Below are 14418 nucleotides of genomic sequence, written 5' to 3'. Positions count from 1 at the left end.
TATCATTTGAAAGTCTCCTTCTTTTTATTATTATTATTTTTTCTATATTTGGTCGTGGACCAATCATTCAATGACACACCTCGTCAGATCATAGTGTTTAAAATTTAGCTAACATACAGATATATATACATACATATATACACATTATAAGGTATATATGTATACATTGTATCATATTCTCTTATGTAAAGATATTTGCTTTCAAAACCCATTTTTAGAGTATGTACATAAATAATTTTTATTGAATTTAAAATTAGAGAAGAAAACAAAAAACAAACAAAAACAAATACGTTGACACCTGACTTGGTATATCTATTATTTTTTCTATTTTTATTAATTAATCTTTTTTTGTTAACGAAAAACTTGAAAAGTTCTTTTTTATTCGATGATTATGTTACAACAAGTTGAGAAATTTGTAATTATGTTTAATTTAATTGAATTTAAAGAAAACAAACAAAAACAATGAGCAAGCAAAAAATAAAAATAAATAAAACAGACCAGAACAAAAACACAACAACAACAACAATAAATACATACAATATACAAATTTGTATTGATTGTTAAAAAGGGAATAAAATGATGCCTAAAACCACAACAAAACAAAAAATTTAACTAGAATCGCTCGAATTTTTAAATTTCTTACAGCAACTAATCAAGATCTAAATATTAATAGATAAATTGAAACTTTTAATATGACTAAAGTAATCATTTTGTCTTAATTTAGAGTATTTTTATTTAAATAATTCCATTTTATGTTTTTAAAGTATTACACAAATTTTATAATCAAAAATTTTAAAAACTTCGTTAGTCAATTTTTATAGAGAAAGCGTTGAAAACATTTTCAAATACATGTGTCAAATATTGTATAGTAGGTTTGAGGATTGGATTTTTGGATTTTTTCAAATCAATGTAGGCCTGGGATTATGAAAAACTCATCGAGTCAAATTTTCTCACCATTTTCCAGTCACAATCTAACAAGCAGTCGTACAGTATAGTCACGTGCTACAATTGTATTGTATATATATATATATATATTTGCTGTCGTATATTTTTAAACAATACTTTTTTTGGCATAAAAAAGTGAACAAAAGGACCAAACATGTCCTCCGATTCTCACAAGAAACTGTACAAAAAACTTCGTGCGAATCCGACCGATATGCGTACGGCAAGGATATCCAATTTCTTAGAGTTGAGAAAACGGAAACGTGAAAATGACTTCCAGAGGGGACGCAATATGCTGCTCATCATGCCAACAAATGGGAATACGAATGAGAACAATGAACTGGCGGTAAGTTTAACAAAAAAAAAATAAAACCAAACTATTTAAAACTATATTCTTGTTCTTTGTATTGACAGACAAATAACTCGCAAGTGGCAGAACCGACCACATCTCAAGTGCAACAGCAGCCGCAACTATTTGTTGTGAGTGAAGAATTGTTGCAAAAGTTAAATAGTAACGAGGAACAGGATCTACTGCAGGCCATTAGTGAACTCCATCTCTCATTATCGGACATACCGAATAATACACCCATTGGAGAGTTGGTTCACAAAAATGTTGTGAAGCGGTTTGTGGCCATTTTGAAGAATAAAAATAATGATAGCACATTACAATACGAAATAGTATCGATCCTGAACAAAATTGGTTGCGATTCGTCCCAGGTTTATACTCTCATTGAGGCTGGTGCGGTGCCTGTGTTGCTGGATCTATTATCGAGTTCGGATCATAAGGTCCAAGAGGATGCTATGTCGGCATTGGGCAACATGGCCGCCGAATCATCAGTAAATCGTGATCTTTTGTTTAACTCGGGCATAATGGTGCCGCTGTTGCACTTACTGAGCTCCTGTCCCGAGGTATCCCTGGTACGCAGTGCAATTTGGACATTTGCCAATTTGGCACGCTGGAGGAATCCACCATTTGATTGCGCACAGATCGGTGAGAGTATGTTCATTTTGAAGGAACTGTTGGAAGGGAATTCGGATCCCGATATCCTAACCGATGCTTGTTTAACCGTATGTTATCTATCGAATGCCCGTGAACATGTTCAAGCTGTCGTCGATGCGGACATTTGTCGTCATTTGGTGGAACTCTTGGTGTAAGTAGATGAATCTTTAAAAGAAATTAAAAAGTAAACTCTCTCCTCTCTCTCTCTCACTCTCTCACTTTCAGGCACCCAGAACGTAGAGTATTCACAGCTGCTCTGAGGGCTGTTGGTAATGTTGTCCATGGTAATGAACAGCAGATTAAAGTGGTATTAGACTATAATGCCCTGCCCTGTATCAGTGATTTGATGCACTACTCATCGCATCTTATACGCAAGGAGGCCTGCAGGAGTATTGCGAATATTGCCGCTGGTAATCCAGATCAAATTCAAGCCATTATTGATGCTAATATCTTTCCGCAAATGTTGCTGATGATCAAAACGGCCGAATCAAAGACAATCAAAGAGATTATAAGATCATTGACAAATGCCACCACATTCGGCACATCAGATCAGATACATTATCTGGCTAAAAATAATTCTTTGCCATTAATCTGTGATTTTCTGACAACTGCCGATACGGCATTAACTTTGATGACCCTCAAAACTCTTGAGAATATTCTAAAAGTCGGCAATGAGTATCAGACACTACCGAATCCATATGCCCTAGCCATTGAGGAATGCGGCGGTAAGCCAGAATGAATCAGTTCAGTTTTTGACTCTATATCCTTTGCCCTTTGCTTTTGCAGGTCTTACTAAGATCGAATCATTGCAATCACATGAGGATCTTGAGATCTATCATAAATCGTTCAATTTGATTGATCAATTCTTCGAGGACGAGGAGGATGATGCGCGCATGACCCCTGTGACTGGCATCGATCAATTTGAATTTAGTCCACAGAATCTGCCAGATGGCAGTTTGGATTTCTAATCATCATTTGTACTGCATTTGCATTTCCATATTTCCTACATTCCATACACATTCCATACAATGATTCAGTGAGCCAGCCTGCCACAATAGTTACGATGCCAAAGAAAGACACAAAAATTTTTCATAGTTTATACAACATTTATGGCTTTATTCTGTTTACATTGTTTTATAACCAATTTAATTGTGTTAAGTCGTCTCGCCGACTTCAAAAGACCCGTAAACCAAAAGAATATTTATTTTGAAATTATTTTTTTTAACAAAATAGGGAATATGGAATGGCGAATCGATGTTTACCATATAGTTTTGATAATTTTAGAGATCTTAATATAGCTTTCCTCTATCCTAGATGTGTTCCTTCTCTCTCTCTCTTTCTGTCTTTACTGCCGCTTCACGAACATAACTTTATATGGCTTTGGGGTAAGGGTTATTCCTGGCTGCAATATCAACGATGGCGTCTCTCCAGCTGGCAGAACGACATGGAAATGCTGGACAATACGCACCAGGAATGAGAAAATACAAGCACGAGCCAAAGCATCACCCAAACAACGACGACGACCCAAACCGAAGGGCATAAAGTAATCATCTTTAAAGCATTTGCCAGTTGCCGTGTCCAAGAAACGTTCAGGACGAAACTCAAGTGGATCACCCCAATGCTCTTTATCGAGATGTACAGAACGCAGACCAATTAATATTGTTGTGTTCCTTGGTATATCATAGCCACCCAATTTTGTTGACCAAAGAGTACGACGTGGTCCTGTTATGGGTGTAATGTGGAAGAATCGCTGAACCTCCATAATGAATGCATCCATATAGTCAAAGGATTCACGTCGACTGAGATGTGGAAAGGCGGCTGCTCCAGATGATGATGATGATGCTCCTGCTGCATTGCTGGAGCAATTTGCCTCGATTTCATCAAGCAGCCGTTTCTGTATATCCTCACGCATTGCCAGAATCATGAGAGCCAAATTGATGGTATTACTAGTGGTCTGGGAGCCAGCAATGAAGAAATCCAAAATGGTCATTACCAATTGGGTTTCATTGAAGCTGCTGCTTTCATCATCTTTGTTGGCCATTGCCTGCAAATAGGCATAGATGAGATCCGTATCCTGTTCACTATCCGCCAATTGTTGGCGATGCTCCTCAATGGTCGTCATAAAGAATTGATAGAGTTCGGTATTCAATTGGCGTATAAGATTATAGCCCGTTTTATTCGGAGCCACATGACGCAGCCAAGGGAATTGGGCCAACAGACCACCACAGATGTCAAATAGCTTGGAACGACGAGTCATCAGATCGAGCAGACTGTGTAAAGTTCCATCCTCATCGCTGGCTATGCGTTTGCCAGCAATTAGACACCAAAGAACATTTAAGACACTCTCGGCCAGCTTGGTTACTGGCTCAATGGGTGTCCCATGAGTTCCGGCCAACTTATTAAGCAATTCCTCGGCCTCACGTTCGATATGGCCCTCCATCTGACTGCGCCCATAGCCAACATGACGCATCTGTTTCATGGCGAAATTTCTATGCTCATACCACAGTTTGCCATCCGTACAGGTGATGCCCTTTCGTGTGCCCATGGTGCGCAATCGGAGAAAGAAATTGTCGGGTCTGCCCTCGAAAACCTCCTGCAATTGTACCTCCCGGACCATGGCATTGCCCATGGCAACAACCACATATTCACTGCCCAATTTGAGGCCAAGCAATTGGCTATTATATTGCTTTGACCAATGCTCAAAGAGCACATGCTGCCCACCAGCGGCTCGGGCTTCCTTTCGAAATTGCAGTGTGTTACCCAGCCAAGGCAGAAAACGGGGACCTGCAATGCAAATCAAATTACACAAATGAAATATTCGTTAACCATTTCGGCATTCAATTTCAATTTAGCTCATTTTCAATGTCTTTATATAAATATGTACATACATATGTATATACTATAGTATTAGGTTTCTCTCATTATGCAAATAATCAAAAGATTTAAACATAGAATATACAAATAAATGGCAACAATTGTTCTAAAGAGCTAAAGAGATCTGTTTTTCAGCTCTTACAAGAAACTACAATAACTCAAATATCTGTCTACACATAAAACTTCAACGACTGTTTTTGAATACAATTCGAGTAAGTCCTGATTTGATGGAATTTTAACTTACTCTAAATTATCTCAATATTTTGAGTATATCCTAGAGCACTTAGCAATCATAGTATTTTAAGTATTCTTAGTACTCTTAAGTATCCAGTAATGAAGTAATTGTTTAAGACCTTGCTGGCTTAATAGATCTCTAACCTTTTGTCTTATGAATAGATTGAGATGTGAGTTTATTTGAGTAAGAATTCTAGACATCATAGAGAATAAAGAGACCTAGCTTTATCTAAGTTTGATCTAAGTTTTTGAAGCATATTTACATTTTTCAGGGTGAATGATTGATTTTGCTAATTTAAAACCGCATTTATTCGATTAATTAAATAAAAGTTTCAATTGTCAATTATGCAACTAGCCAAATATTGAAAAAGGGCACATTCAAAATCATTCATAGATTTTATTTTAGTATAAAATCTGAAAGCCCTGGAAGTGCGTACAAAACAAATAAAGTTGGCAGTGTTTTTTTTTCTTCTTTTCTAATCTTATCTTTTATATACATAATCGACCAAAAAACTACTGGCAATCTGTTTAGCCGGTAAAAATCTTTAAATCAAACCATTTACTTATCATTATTATCAATATAAGCAAGCACATGTTGATCTCTTATACTTGAATCGAATCGAATAGATATATATATAATGTATTTCATAATTGTTCGAGTACCCACTTAGTAATAACAATAATAAATGGGATAATAAGTCAATTGAAATGCGACTGGAATTGACACCTGTTCTAATTAACATAAATGAATGAAGAAATCTGTAGAATATAATAAATATATGCAATGCAAATTAGACTTATAGATTGAATCTATCCAATGAAAAACTAGAAAAGATTTCTTCCAAACAGGGCCAATTCTATATACACTTTAGACTAAATATATGGCAAAATGTCAATCAATTATTTTAATGCATAATTAATTGCATAAGAAGAGTGCATAAATGATTGGGGGAAATTAGTTGTTAGGCAAGGTAATGTGACAGTTTTATCAATCAGATGGATACACACATACAAAATGCTTCGAAATGCCAGACGTGTATCTATTTTGGGTCTTGGGTTGTGGGGCAGGTCGTCATGGGCTTCTGTATACCCTTAGAAGTGTAAAGGGTATCTATTTAGCCATCTTGTTAAGTTCATCTATATATAGCTGGCTATATCAAATGCTTTAATCTATAAATTTCTTAGCCAATTGCAATAAAATGTGATCTCTCTTTGAGAGATCTATATAATGTGTGATATGGTCATCAAAAAAGTAACGACAATCGATTTTGATAGTTCTATAGGAAATTTACTTTTAGGGGAAAGGTCAAACCCATCCCCTTTAAAAATATTTGCCATAAAGTACACACAAAAATAAAAAAAAGTTTATTTTCTAGGGACAACAATTTGTCACGTTTCACGTATCCCAGGTGCAAATTACTTAGATTTCATCATTATGATTATTTAATTGCCTCACCTGGTGGAAAATTCTTGGGACGTCGCATTGAATTGATAAGTTTGAATAGAATAAAACCAATTAATATGGTGCTAAGAAAAATCAAAGCACTCATTTTGAAAATATTCAATTGTTCCTTTGCTCCCTTCGACAACAATCAATGATCATGAAATTTTCGTCCGCTAACGATTTGATTAGAAAATAAAACGATCCGCACCATTGACCAGCTCTATGCCAACTAAAATCACTCTCAGACCAAATGTGAACCCGAGACCCACGCGTCTAGCGTTTAGTTTTTTTTTTTTTGTTTTCTCCTTTTTTTTTTTTTTATGTGGGCCCATTGATAGAGTGTAAGCAAATGGGCGAAAAAGCCCGTCTCAGTTGATAAATCCACTCACATTGCATATGTATACACTCACACACACACACAGTCATGTGTGTATTATACAAACAAATAATATACAAAAACTTAAATTATTAAGCATATTCAACGACCAGAAGAACGTGCACAGCAGAACATTTTGTATAAGAAGAACCAACAGCTCTGATAAAGACGCGAAAAAATTCTTCTCTTCGAAAAAACCAAAAGAATTCTCTCTCTCTGCTCCCTCTTAATGGTGAGGGGAAATGGTAATGGTGTACCCAAAATAGGATATCAATTTGGCAGACCGTGTTCCGTGTTTACTTAAAGTTAAGAATAATATAGAATACATAAAGATAAAGATTGTCATCTTAGAGGGAAGAGATTTCAGGACCGAATTGAAATGAGAAAAGGAGACTCTATAACAGGGATAACACTTTGTTCTTAGTGTAAAATTGGGTATAAAATCTGCTTAAGAATGACAATATAAAAAATAATCATTTTAGTTAACTTTACTTGAAGAAAAATGATTTATCGCCAAGTTCTATTAATATATTTTTAGTTTTTTTTTTTTTTAATATATATAGTTTATAGTTTTTCTGTATTAAAGTTGAACAGGGTTTTTTTGTGTGTGTGTGTTTGTGTGTGTGTTGGTTGTTGAAATAAATTTTCGTACATCATTCTTATAAGCTCATCTTATTAGAATAGAAATTTGTTACTTGACAAAATTGGGATTCTTCTTTAGTATGACAAATCCTTCCATAACTGGAGTCAATGAGATGTACTCATCGGTGGCCAATTCGGCACGCTCGCCAATGGCCAGCAGGACCGGTGTGGTATGCGTTTGGAAGCCGGTAATTGTCTTCGGTTTGCCAGCCTGGCCGACCACATCGATGGCAATGCCCACACGTACGGCCACTTGGAGTTGATTCAGTTCCTCATCGAAGGTAATTAACATGCGTGCCTGCATGGCCGGGACAAGGGTGTAGAGTAGATAATGCGAACGATTCAATATCAAATTCTTTACATCCAGCAGAGAGACCAATGTGGACATTAAGCCAGCCACAGCCATGGGATTCATTAGCTGGCGATCGCTGTGATATGGACTCAACGAAAGGGTACCCTTGCCCAAATGTGTTAAACTCTGGGCAATGCGGACCATGAACAAATTGCTTGGATCCTTGGAGTGATATTGGGCCAATTGACGCAACATGGAGGCGAGACGGGCATTATTGGTGCCGGCACCAACCAGACCCATCGCAAATATGGCATTATGGGCCACTTCGGCATCACTGTCGTGCGAGAATTTGCTCAACGTGTCCAGGATATTCAATTTGGGATTGGAGGCGGATATTAGGCCAAGGGCCAGTGGGACGGCGCGACGTATGGCTGGTTCGCAATAGCGCAAGAGATTGCCAAATGAACGATATGCCATTTCGGCACCAATTTCCTCGCCCATGGCTATAAGAGCAATGCCCAGAACGGCAATTGATTGAGTTGCCGACAAGTCCTTCTCACGCTCCTTTTCCTTCTCTTTCTCCTTCTCCTTGTCCTGCATGGGGGGGAAATGGAAAATAATAATTTGCACTCATTGATTTCTATTAATTTTATTACCTTCTCTTTGCTCTTGTCCTTCTTGGACTTCTCCTTCTCCTCATCCCCGCTGACAGTCTCATAGTGATCAGAGCAAATGTGCAATAATTGTTGAATCTTTAGAACATTGCCAGTGCCCGCATAGGCACATATATCGACCATAGTGGTAGCCATACTGCGATAGGGATCCTCCAGCACCTCCAGAGTCATCATCACAGCTTCGGTAGACTTTTGGCGGCCCAAATAGAGTAGACCCAGACCCAGGAATAGGAAACGGGTGTAAGTATCCTTCAGATCGGTTTTCGTTAGACTCATTATGGTCTGCAGCAGAATTTCTGTGATCTCGGCATTGCATGAACCGACACTAATCAGACCCAAACTTAGAGCAGTAATACCCAATACTTCGACACTGGCGGAAATTTTCGAATTGCCAAAATTGAAAACTGTTTTCAATGTATCAATCACAATGGCGCGATTTGAGCCGGCATAGGCTATGCCCAGGCCCAATATGGCTCCAATGCGCATACACGAATTCTGATTATCAATATAATCCGAAAGCAGGGCATGAGCCGGATCTACCTCATTGCGTATACCACAATTGACAATGCCGCATGCCAAAAGGGCACCAGATTTGATATTATCATCGGTTGAATACAAATATTTATCAATCATGGTTAAACCGCCATCGACATCCCACAGAAGGATCAGGCCCAAAGATGCAGTGGCCGAGAGCATGCCATGCTCTTTGTTCTTGTATAACCATTTGTTTCCATCCTCGGATAGCAGCTTATCGACACCAAAGCCGGCATTAACAAAACCGTTCACAAAACTGGCTGCCAAATTCTGTTTAGCCGAATCGACTTGAATGGATGCAAAACGAGATCTCGAGTTATCCAAATGCGATTTGTATATATCCTCGGGCGTCTTTGGCTCCATGATATCCAATTCACGTGCCAAATTAAGGAAATGCTTATTCAAATTGGCATTGGACATTATCTCCATGAGATCATCATAGTCGGGCACAGATTCATCCAGCTCCAGGCAGACTTGCTGGCGTGCCAGCATAAAGGCTAATTGCTTCTGCATAGCCGGCTCCTTGGGCTCTTTGAAAATCTTCAGAATCTTATCCATGTTGTTTAGCATCAAGGCCAAACGCATTGCCTGGGTGTGCTGCTGGAACTTGCATGCCAGCTGCAGGGCAGTCTCCAAAATGATGGTATTATCGGGTTCCGGGACATAGGGATAGCATGACTGCAGATAGAGACAGACTCGGGGATATGCTGATTCATCTACATAGTCGCTAAGCAAATGCAAATGATCGATCTCAATGAGAAGATCGCATGCATCGGCTTCGGCATTGTGCTCCATATTGTATGGTATTATCTGCTTGACCAGCTCAATCAATTGAGTACGAAATTCACCTGTCGTATCATGATAATGCGCTGATATCTCACCCGATAAATGGCGCACATACTCATGGCCCCAGTCACCAATCTTCTGCTTGCGATCGCATAAAAAGCGATAGGCCAGACAATCCTTGCCACTGCCCATGGTCATCGATAGCACCGAAATGATATCAGCACACATCTGGCGGGTTTGCTCATCGGGCATGTGTTTGTACACGGTTTTCATGGTCTCGTAGTGAGGACGCATGAATTTCAATGGCTTGGGCACCGATGTCATTGATGTGGTCGACGCTCTGATTAGCTTGGACATCGTTTCCAATGCCAGTTGATACAATTTCTTGTCCGATTCCTGTAGACGTTGGACCAACATTTCCAATTCCTCTTGCAGCTGCTGATCTTCATCAGAGAGTTCCGGCTGCAAATGTTCCTTGTCATCCTTCTTCGAAGGTGTCGCCGATTCGGCCGCTGCCTGCTTGCCTTTTAGGTCCTTCTCGTCACCAGCAGCGGGCTGCTGCTTTTTCTCCTGCTTCGACTCGCCCGCCATGTTCAAAACAAATTAAAATTTTATTATACTTTTTATTTTCTAATTGTAATTGCAGCGTTGACTCTGCTCTTTTTTCTTTTTGATGTTTTCTTGCAGCGTTACAAGGCGTTTTTGTGTTCTAAGTGTGACCAAATGTTTGTAATGTGAAATACAATTCACTAAATTATGCCGAAATTTTTGGCAATGTCATCGATGGCAATATACCGATAACAAATAACTATCGATTGTGGCACAAACAAAACCATGTGCAACACTGACAATAATTTACAACACTGGAAAGCACCGCTGTCGAGCGCGAGGAGATTCGAGAGCGCCATTGCATGATAACTTGTTGAAACTAAACTAAAAAAACATATGTTTTGTTGTAAAATTGGTCTCGTTTTTTAAACATTTCACCCACAAATAATGCTAAAAGTAACACAAACAAAAAACGCCCTGCTAGACGGGGCCACAATAGCAGAGGATCTATACAGAACGCCCAATGATTTCGAAGAGTTCTTTCAGAATTTGGAGAAGCCGGATGAAGTGGTGGCCAAACCACGAACCACCTGTAAGTTATACATAATGTAGACTTTTTGATCACTCTTCTTCATTCATTATACTTCCACGCAGTCTTACGGGCAGGCGTGCTGACTACAGTGCGTGGCTCTGCCTATATGGAATATGGTAATACCAAGGTAATGGCCATTGTGGCACCTCCACACGAAGTGGTCCGGGCTAGTGCCCGTCGCATGAACATGGGCTCACTGAATTGTTATGTTAACTACGCCGCTTTTGCTACTGGAGAGCTAGAAACTGTGCCCCGTCGAGAGAAACAGTTGAGCAGCATGCTAACCAAAGCCTTGGAGCCGGTTGTCTGTCGCAACGAATTTCTTAATTTCCAATTGGACGTGCGCGTTCTCATCATTGAGGACGATGGATGCCTATTAAGTACAGCCATTAATTGCTGCGGTGTCGCTTTGGTGGAGTGTGGCATATCCACATATGATCTGATAACCGCTTCCACCGCATGCATTTACCGGGATCATGTGTTTATCAATCCCAATGCCATGGTCGAGGAGTTACTGTGGAAACATCGTGCAGGCCACGCACTGCCCAGCAGCAGCGATGATACAAAACCTATCCAAGAGCATGGCCTGCTGATAATTGCTAGCATGGACACTTTTGATCAATTGGCCCAGTGTCAGCAGTGTGGCTACCTTTCGCCCGCCACCTATACCCGATTGTTAGACTATACGCTAACCATCAATAAGGGAATGAGGCAATTGATCCGACAAGTCCTGCTCCAGAGAGTGAAAGAACAACACGATCTCGATTTAAGAGAAAAGGCTCAGAATGCCTTGGAGGATCAGCGGCTGGCCGATATTATTGAACGACTCAAATCGCAGGGACTTAGCGAGCTCATCAATCCGTCAAATATCAAAGAAGATCCATACACTAGTAAATGACATTATAGGATCAAGTTATAGACTAAGACTAACGAATAAATCGGAAGACAACAACAAAATTTTAGTTTTTGTTTCTTTTGTTTATCCAAAAAGAGAGAATGTACAATTTTTCAAGTCGAAATGTGAAATCAAAAAATGTCTTCCTTCTTATTCTCATCTATATATATATATAGATATATGTATATTCGTCGATTTTATTACTGCTGCTGGTCCGTAGAGGCTTCAAGTACGGCTCCCGAGTATGCCAAATCCCAATAGTGCTCGACCTGATGTTTTTGGAAGAATTCTCGTGCCATTTTTTCCATGGGAAAGATTTTGAATTTGATTTCACCGAAATGCCGACGTTGACTAGTGCCCTCCCAGACGAGGACACACGAATTGGCTACATCCTGGCCATCGTTGCCCTTGACCATATCCTCCTCCCATTTGATGCGATGCAACATAAGTCGGCGATATTTCTTCTGCTGCTTGGGTCCACCCTCAACGACAACGACACAGCAATCGCGAAAGAGCACCACACTTCCGGTCATTTGCAATTGTTTGGCATTTGTTTCCACTTTGAATTTTTTGCTTTGATTATCCTGAAGGTCGCGTATGCGATAAACGCTTACATGGACCCCACAGCTGGTGTCCTCTTTGAGTTTACGTTGCTTTTTCTCACTTTTCTGCTCGCTGGTCAACTTCCGTGCATTATTGGCATCCTCGTGGGCCTTCTGGCGCTTGGCCATTTGCTCGCGAACGTGGGCCTCGATTTTAGTAGGATCCTGAACAGCATCAGTGCCGAGCACACGCATCAGATTGGATATACGCAATTTTGGTTCGGGCGGTGCTACCAAACCCAAACGAATCTTCTCCTGTTCCTCCTTCCAGGCCTCGCGACGATTTTGGCGGCGCAGCTTTTTGCGTTCCTTTTTGGTGAGGAATACAGGCAAGTAGACAGGCTTTAATGGTTCATCTAAGGCACAGAAAGGAAAATTAAAGGCGATTAATATAGAGGAGAGATCTCCCAGAACTGAGAAGCAAACACTTACTTGGCGGCTTCATTTGCGTTGGATGCTCAATGAGATTGGTAATGGCTCCATGTCGAATGCTTATTTTACCGCTGGCCTCATCCACTGTCTGCAGATCCTGTACAAGAACAACCGAGTCCCACCATTCCATGGCTGGGACATCATCGGGCATATCCTGTTTGGGTGCTATCAAGGCCAATTTGGTGGCCGATGAAATACCCGTCTTGCGAGCTATTTGGGATATCTCATTTTGTAAACGCTCCAATTGACTCTTCATGCGCATTCGTTCAGCCAACTGCTGGAATTTGCCTGGCTCATGGAAACGTAATGTGCGTTTATTTCGTACCGTTGGCTTCTGGGCAATACGATCGTCGAAGTATTTGATGGCCTCATCTTGGGCAGAGCTGGAGGCATCGTTGCGATCACCTCCCGTCAATGTTGAGCCCGTTTGACGCTGAAATACTTCACGTTTCTTAGCCCGGATATTGGCTTTCAGTGTGGGCGTCACAGTGGGTATATTGATGGCTCTACCGCTCTTGTCCACAGTGCGTCCTTCCTCGTCCAGAATGAGAGGCTTGGGTCGTTCAGCCACAGCAGCGGCGGGTTGTATTAAACTGGCCAAATTCCCGGTCAACTTGGCTCGAATTTGCGCCTGGAGTTCGGCTATCTTCTTGGCCTTGTCGACATCTTCGTTTGTGGGTTTTTTGGTCAGTGCTTGTGTGGCCAACGCGACGGGCATACCGATCTGAGGAAGTGACGCCAACAGCGGATCCTTATCGCGTAGATTGCTTAGGGCGCGTTTGCGTTCCTCGATCTCACGCTGAGCATGCGCCATCATCAGTTTGATTTGCGTGGAACTTAAGGATGAGGCGCCACCGCTCGCCGGCATTGGCAGAGTCGGTGGCAACAGGTCAAATGGATTGCTATTGTTGTTGCTCTTGCCATTCTTTTCCTTGACATCAAAACGAGATTTCTTGGGCGCTTCTATGTCAGCAGTTGCCGACGCCGTCGCTGCCCGCTTCTTGGCCAATTTCTGTTCGGTCTCATCGCTTTCGTCGGCATCCGCATCCTTGCGCGTTATAATGGACGACATAATATTCGCAATTAAATTAATCTCTCTAAATGGTCAAATATTATTTACCAAAAACTTTTGCAAACTCCGCCTTATCCCCCTTTTTACTACTTATATTTTCAATTTCTTTCTTATTTTATTCACAAAACGTTTACGCAAGACAGGGTTGCCTAGTAGACACACATATCGCTACAGTCCGTGACAGGGTTGCTAGGTATTGTATGAAAGAAATTTTTATCACAAAAAATATATACATATAAAAAAACTCTATAAATTGTTTGTATATTGATGTAGAGGACAAAAAATTAAACTATGTATGTACTTTCTAACTTTCATTTGATAATATCAAAACAGAAACTACAAAAACCTACAGGTTATGTTTTGGTAAATACTTTTATGTACATAATTATATTTCAAGTCCCACTCCAGAAAATACATCCCAAATAATCCAATTCCTTAATCTCACACAAATAGACCTCCTATTATAATTATATGTAAG

General features: G+C 40.1%; 5 protein-coding genes across 5 annotated transcripts; 2 read left to right on the top strand and 3 right to left on the bottom strand.

The window, feature by feature from the left end:
* Positions 1 to 1055: 1055 nt before the first annotated feature.
* LOC6639050 (importin subunit alpha-7-like) lies at positions 1056 to 3041 on the top strand. Its single transcript, XM_023180902.2, has 4 exons — positions 1056 to 1288; positions 1357 to 2093; positions 2168 to 2667; positions 2729 to 3041. Exons 1-4 carry the CDS (start codon positions 1100 to 1102, stop codon positions 2908 to 2910), a joined length of 1608 nt encoding a protein of 535 aa, XP_023036670.2. The 5' UTR covers positions 1056 to 1099; the 3' UTR covers positions 2911 to 3041.
* A 15-nt stretch (positions 3042 to 3056) lies between these two features.
* Positions 3057 to 6709, bottom strand: LOC6639003 (probable cytochrome P450 305a1). The gene is made up of 2 exons (XM_002062328.4): positions 6507 to 6709; positions 3057 to 4726 (listed from the first exon to the last, which is right to left on the bottom strand). The coding sequence occupies exons 1-2, from the start codon at positions 6598 to 6600 to the stop codon at positions 3288 to 3290; spliced, it is 1533 nt and encodes a 510-aa protein (XP_002062364.1). The 5' UTR covers positions 6601 to 6709; the 3' UTR covers positions 3057 to 3287.
* Positions 6710 to 7333: 624 nt separating this feature from the next.
* Positions 7334 to 10520, bottom strand: LOC6639004 (26S proteasome non-ATPase regulatory subunit 2). The gene is made up of 2 exons (XM_002062329.4): positions 8461 to 10520; positions 7334 to 8398 (listed from the first exon to the last, which is right to left on the bottom strand). The coding sequence occupies exons 1-2, from the start codon at positions 10387 to 10389 to the stop codon at positions 7562 to 7564; spliced, it is 2766 nt and encodes a 921-aa protein (XP_002062365.1). The 5' UTR covers positions 10390 to 10520; the 3' UTR covers positions 7334 to 7561.
* A 128-nt stretch (positions 10521 to 10648) lies between these two features.
* On the top strand, positions 10649 to 11896 carry LOC6639005 (exosome complex component MTR3). Its single transcript, XM_002062330.4, has 2 exons — positions 10649 to 10939; positions 11002 to 11896. Exons 1-2 carry the CDS (start codon positions 10795 to 10797, stop codon positions 11835 to 11837), a joined length of 981 nt encoding a protein of 326 aa, XP_002062366.1. The 5' UTR covers positions 10649 to 10794; the 3' UTR covers positions 11838 to 11896.
* Positions 11893 to 14094, bottom strand: LOC6639006 (U4/U6 small nuclear ribonucleoprotein Prp3). The gene is made up of 2 exons (XM_002062331.4): positions 12869 to 14094; positions 11893 to 12792 (listed from the first exon to the last, which is right to left on the bottom strand). Exons 1-2 carry the CDS (start codon positions 13938 to 13940, stop codon positions 12035 to 12037), a joined length of 1830 nt encoding a protein of 609 aa, XP_002062367.1. The 5' UTR covers positions 13941 to 14094; the 3' UTR covers positions 11893 to 12034.
* Between the last annotated feature and the right edge of the window lie 324 nt (positions 14095 to 14418).

The sequence above is a fragment of the Drosophila willistoni genome (assembly GCF_018902025.1).
Source record: "Drosophila willistoni isolate 14030-0811.24 chromosome XR unlocalized genomic scaffold, UCI_dwil_1.1 Seg144, whole genome shotgun sequence".
Taxonomy (NCBI): Eukaryota; Metazoa; Arthropoda; class Insecta; order Diptera; family Drosophilidae; genus Drosophila; species Drosophila willistoni.
The sequence above is the reverse complement of the archived record's forward strand: the minus strand, read 5'-3'. Positions and strand labels throughout refer to the sequence as shown.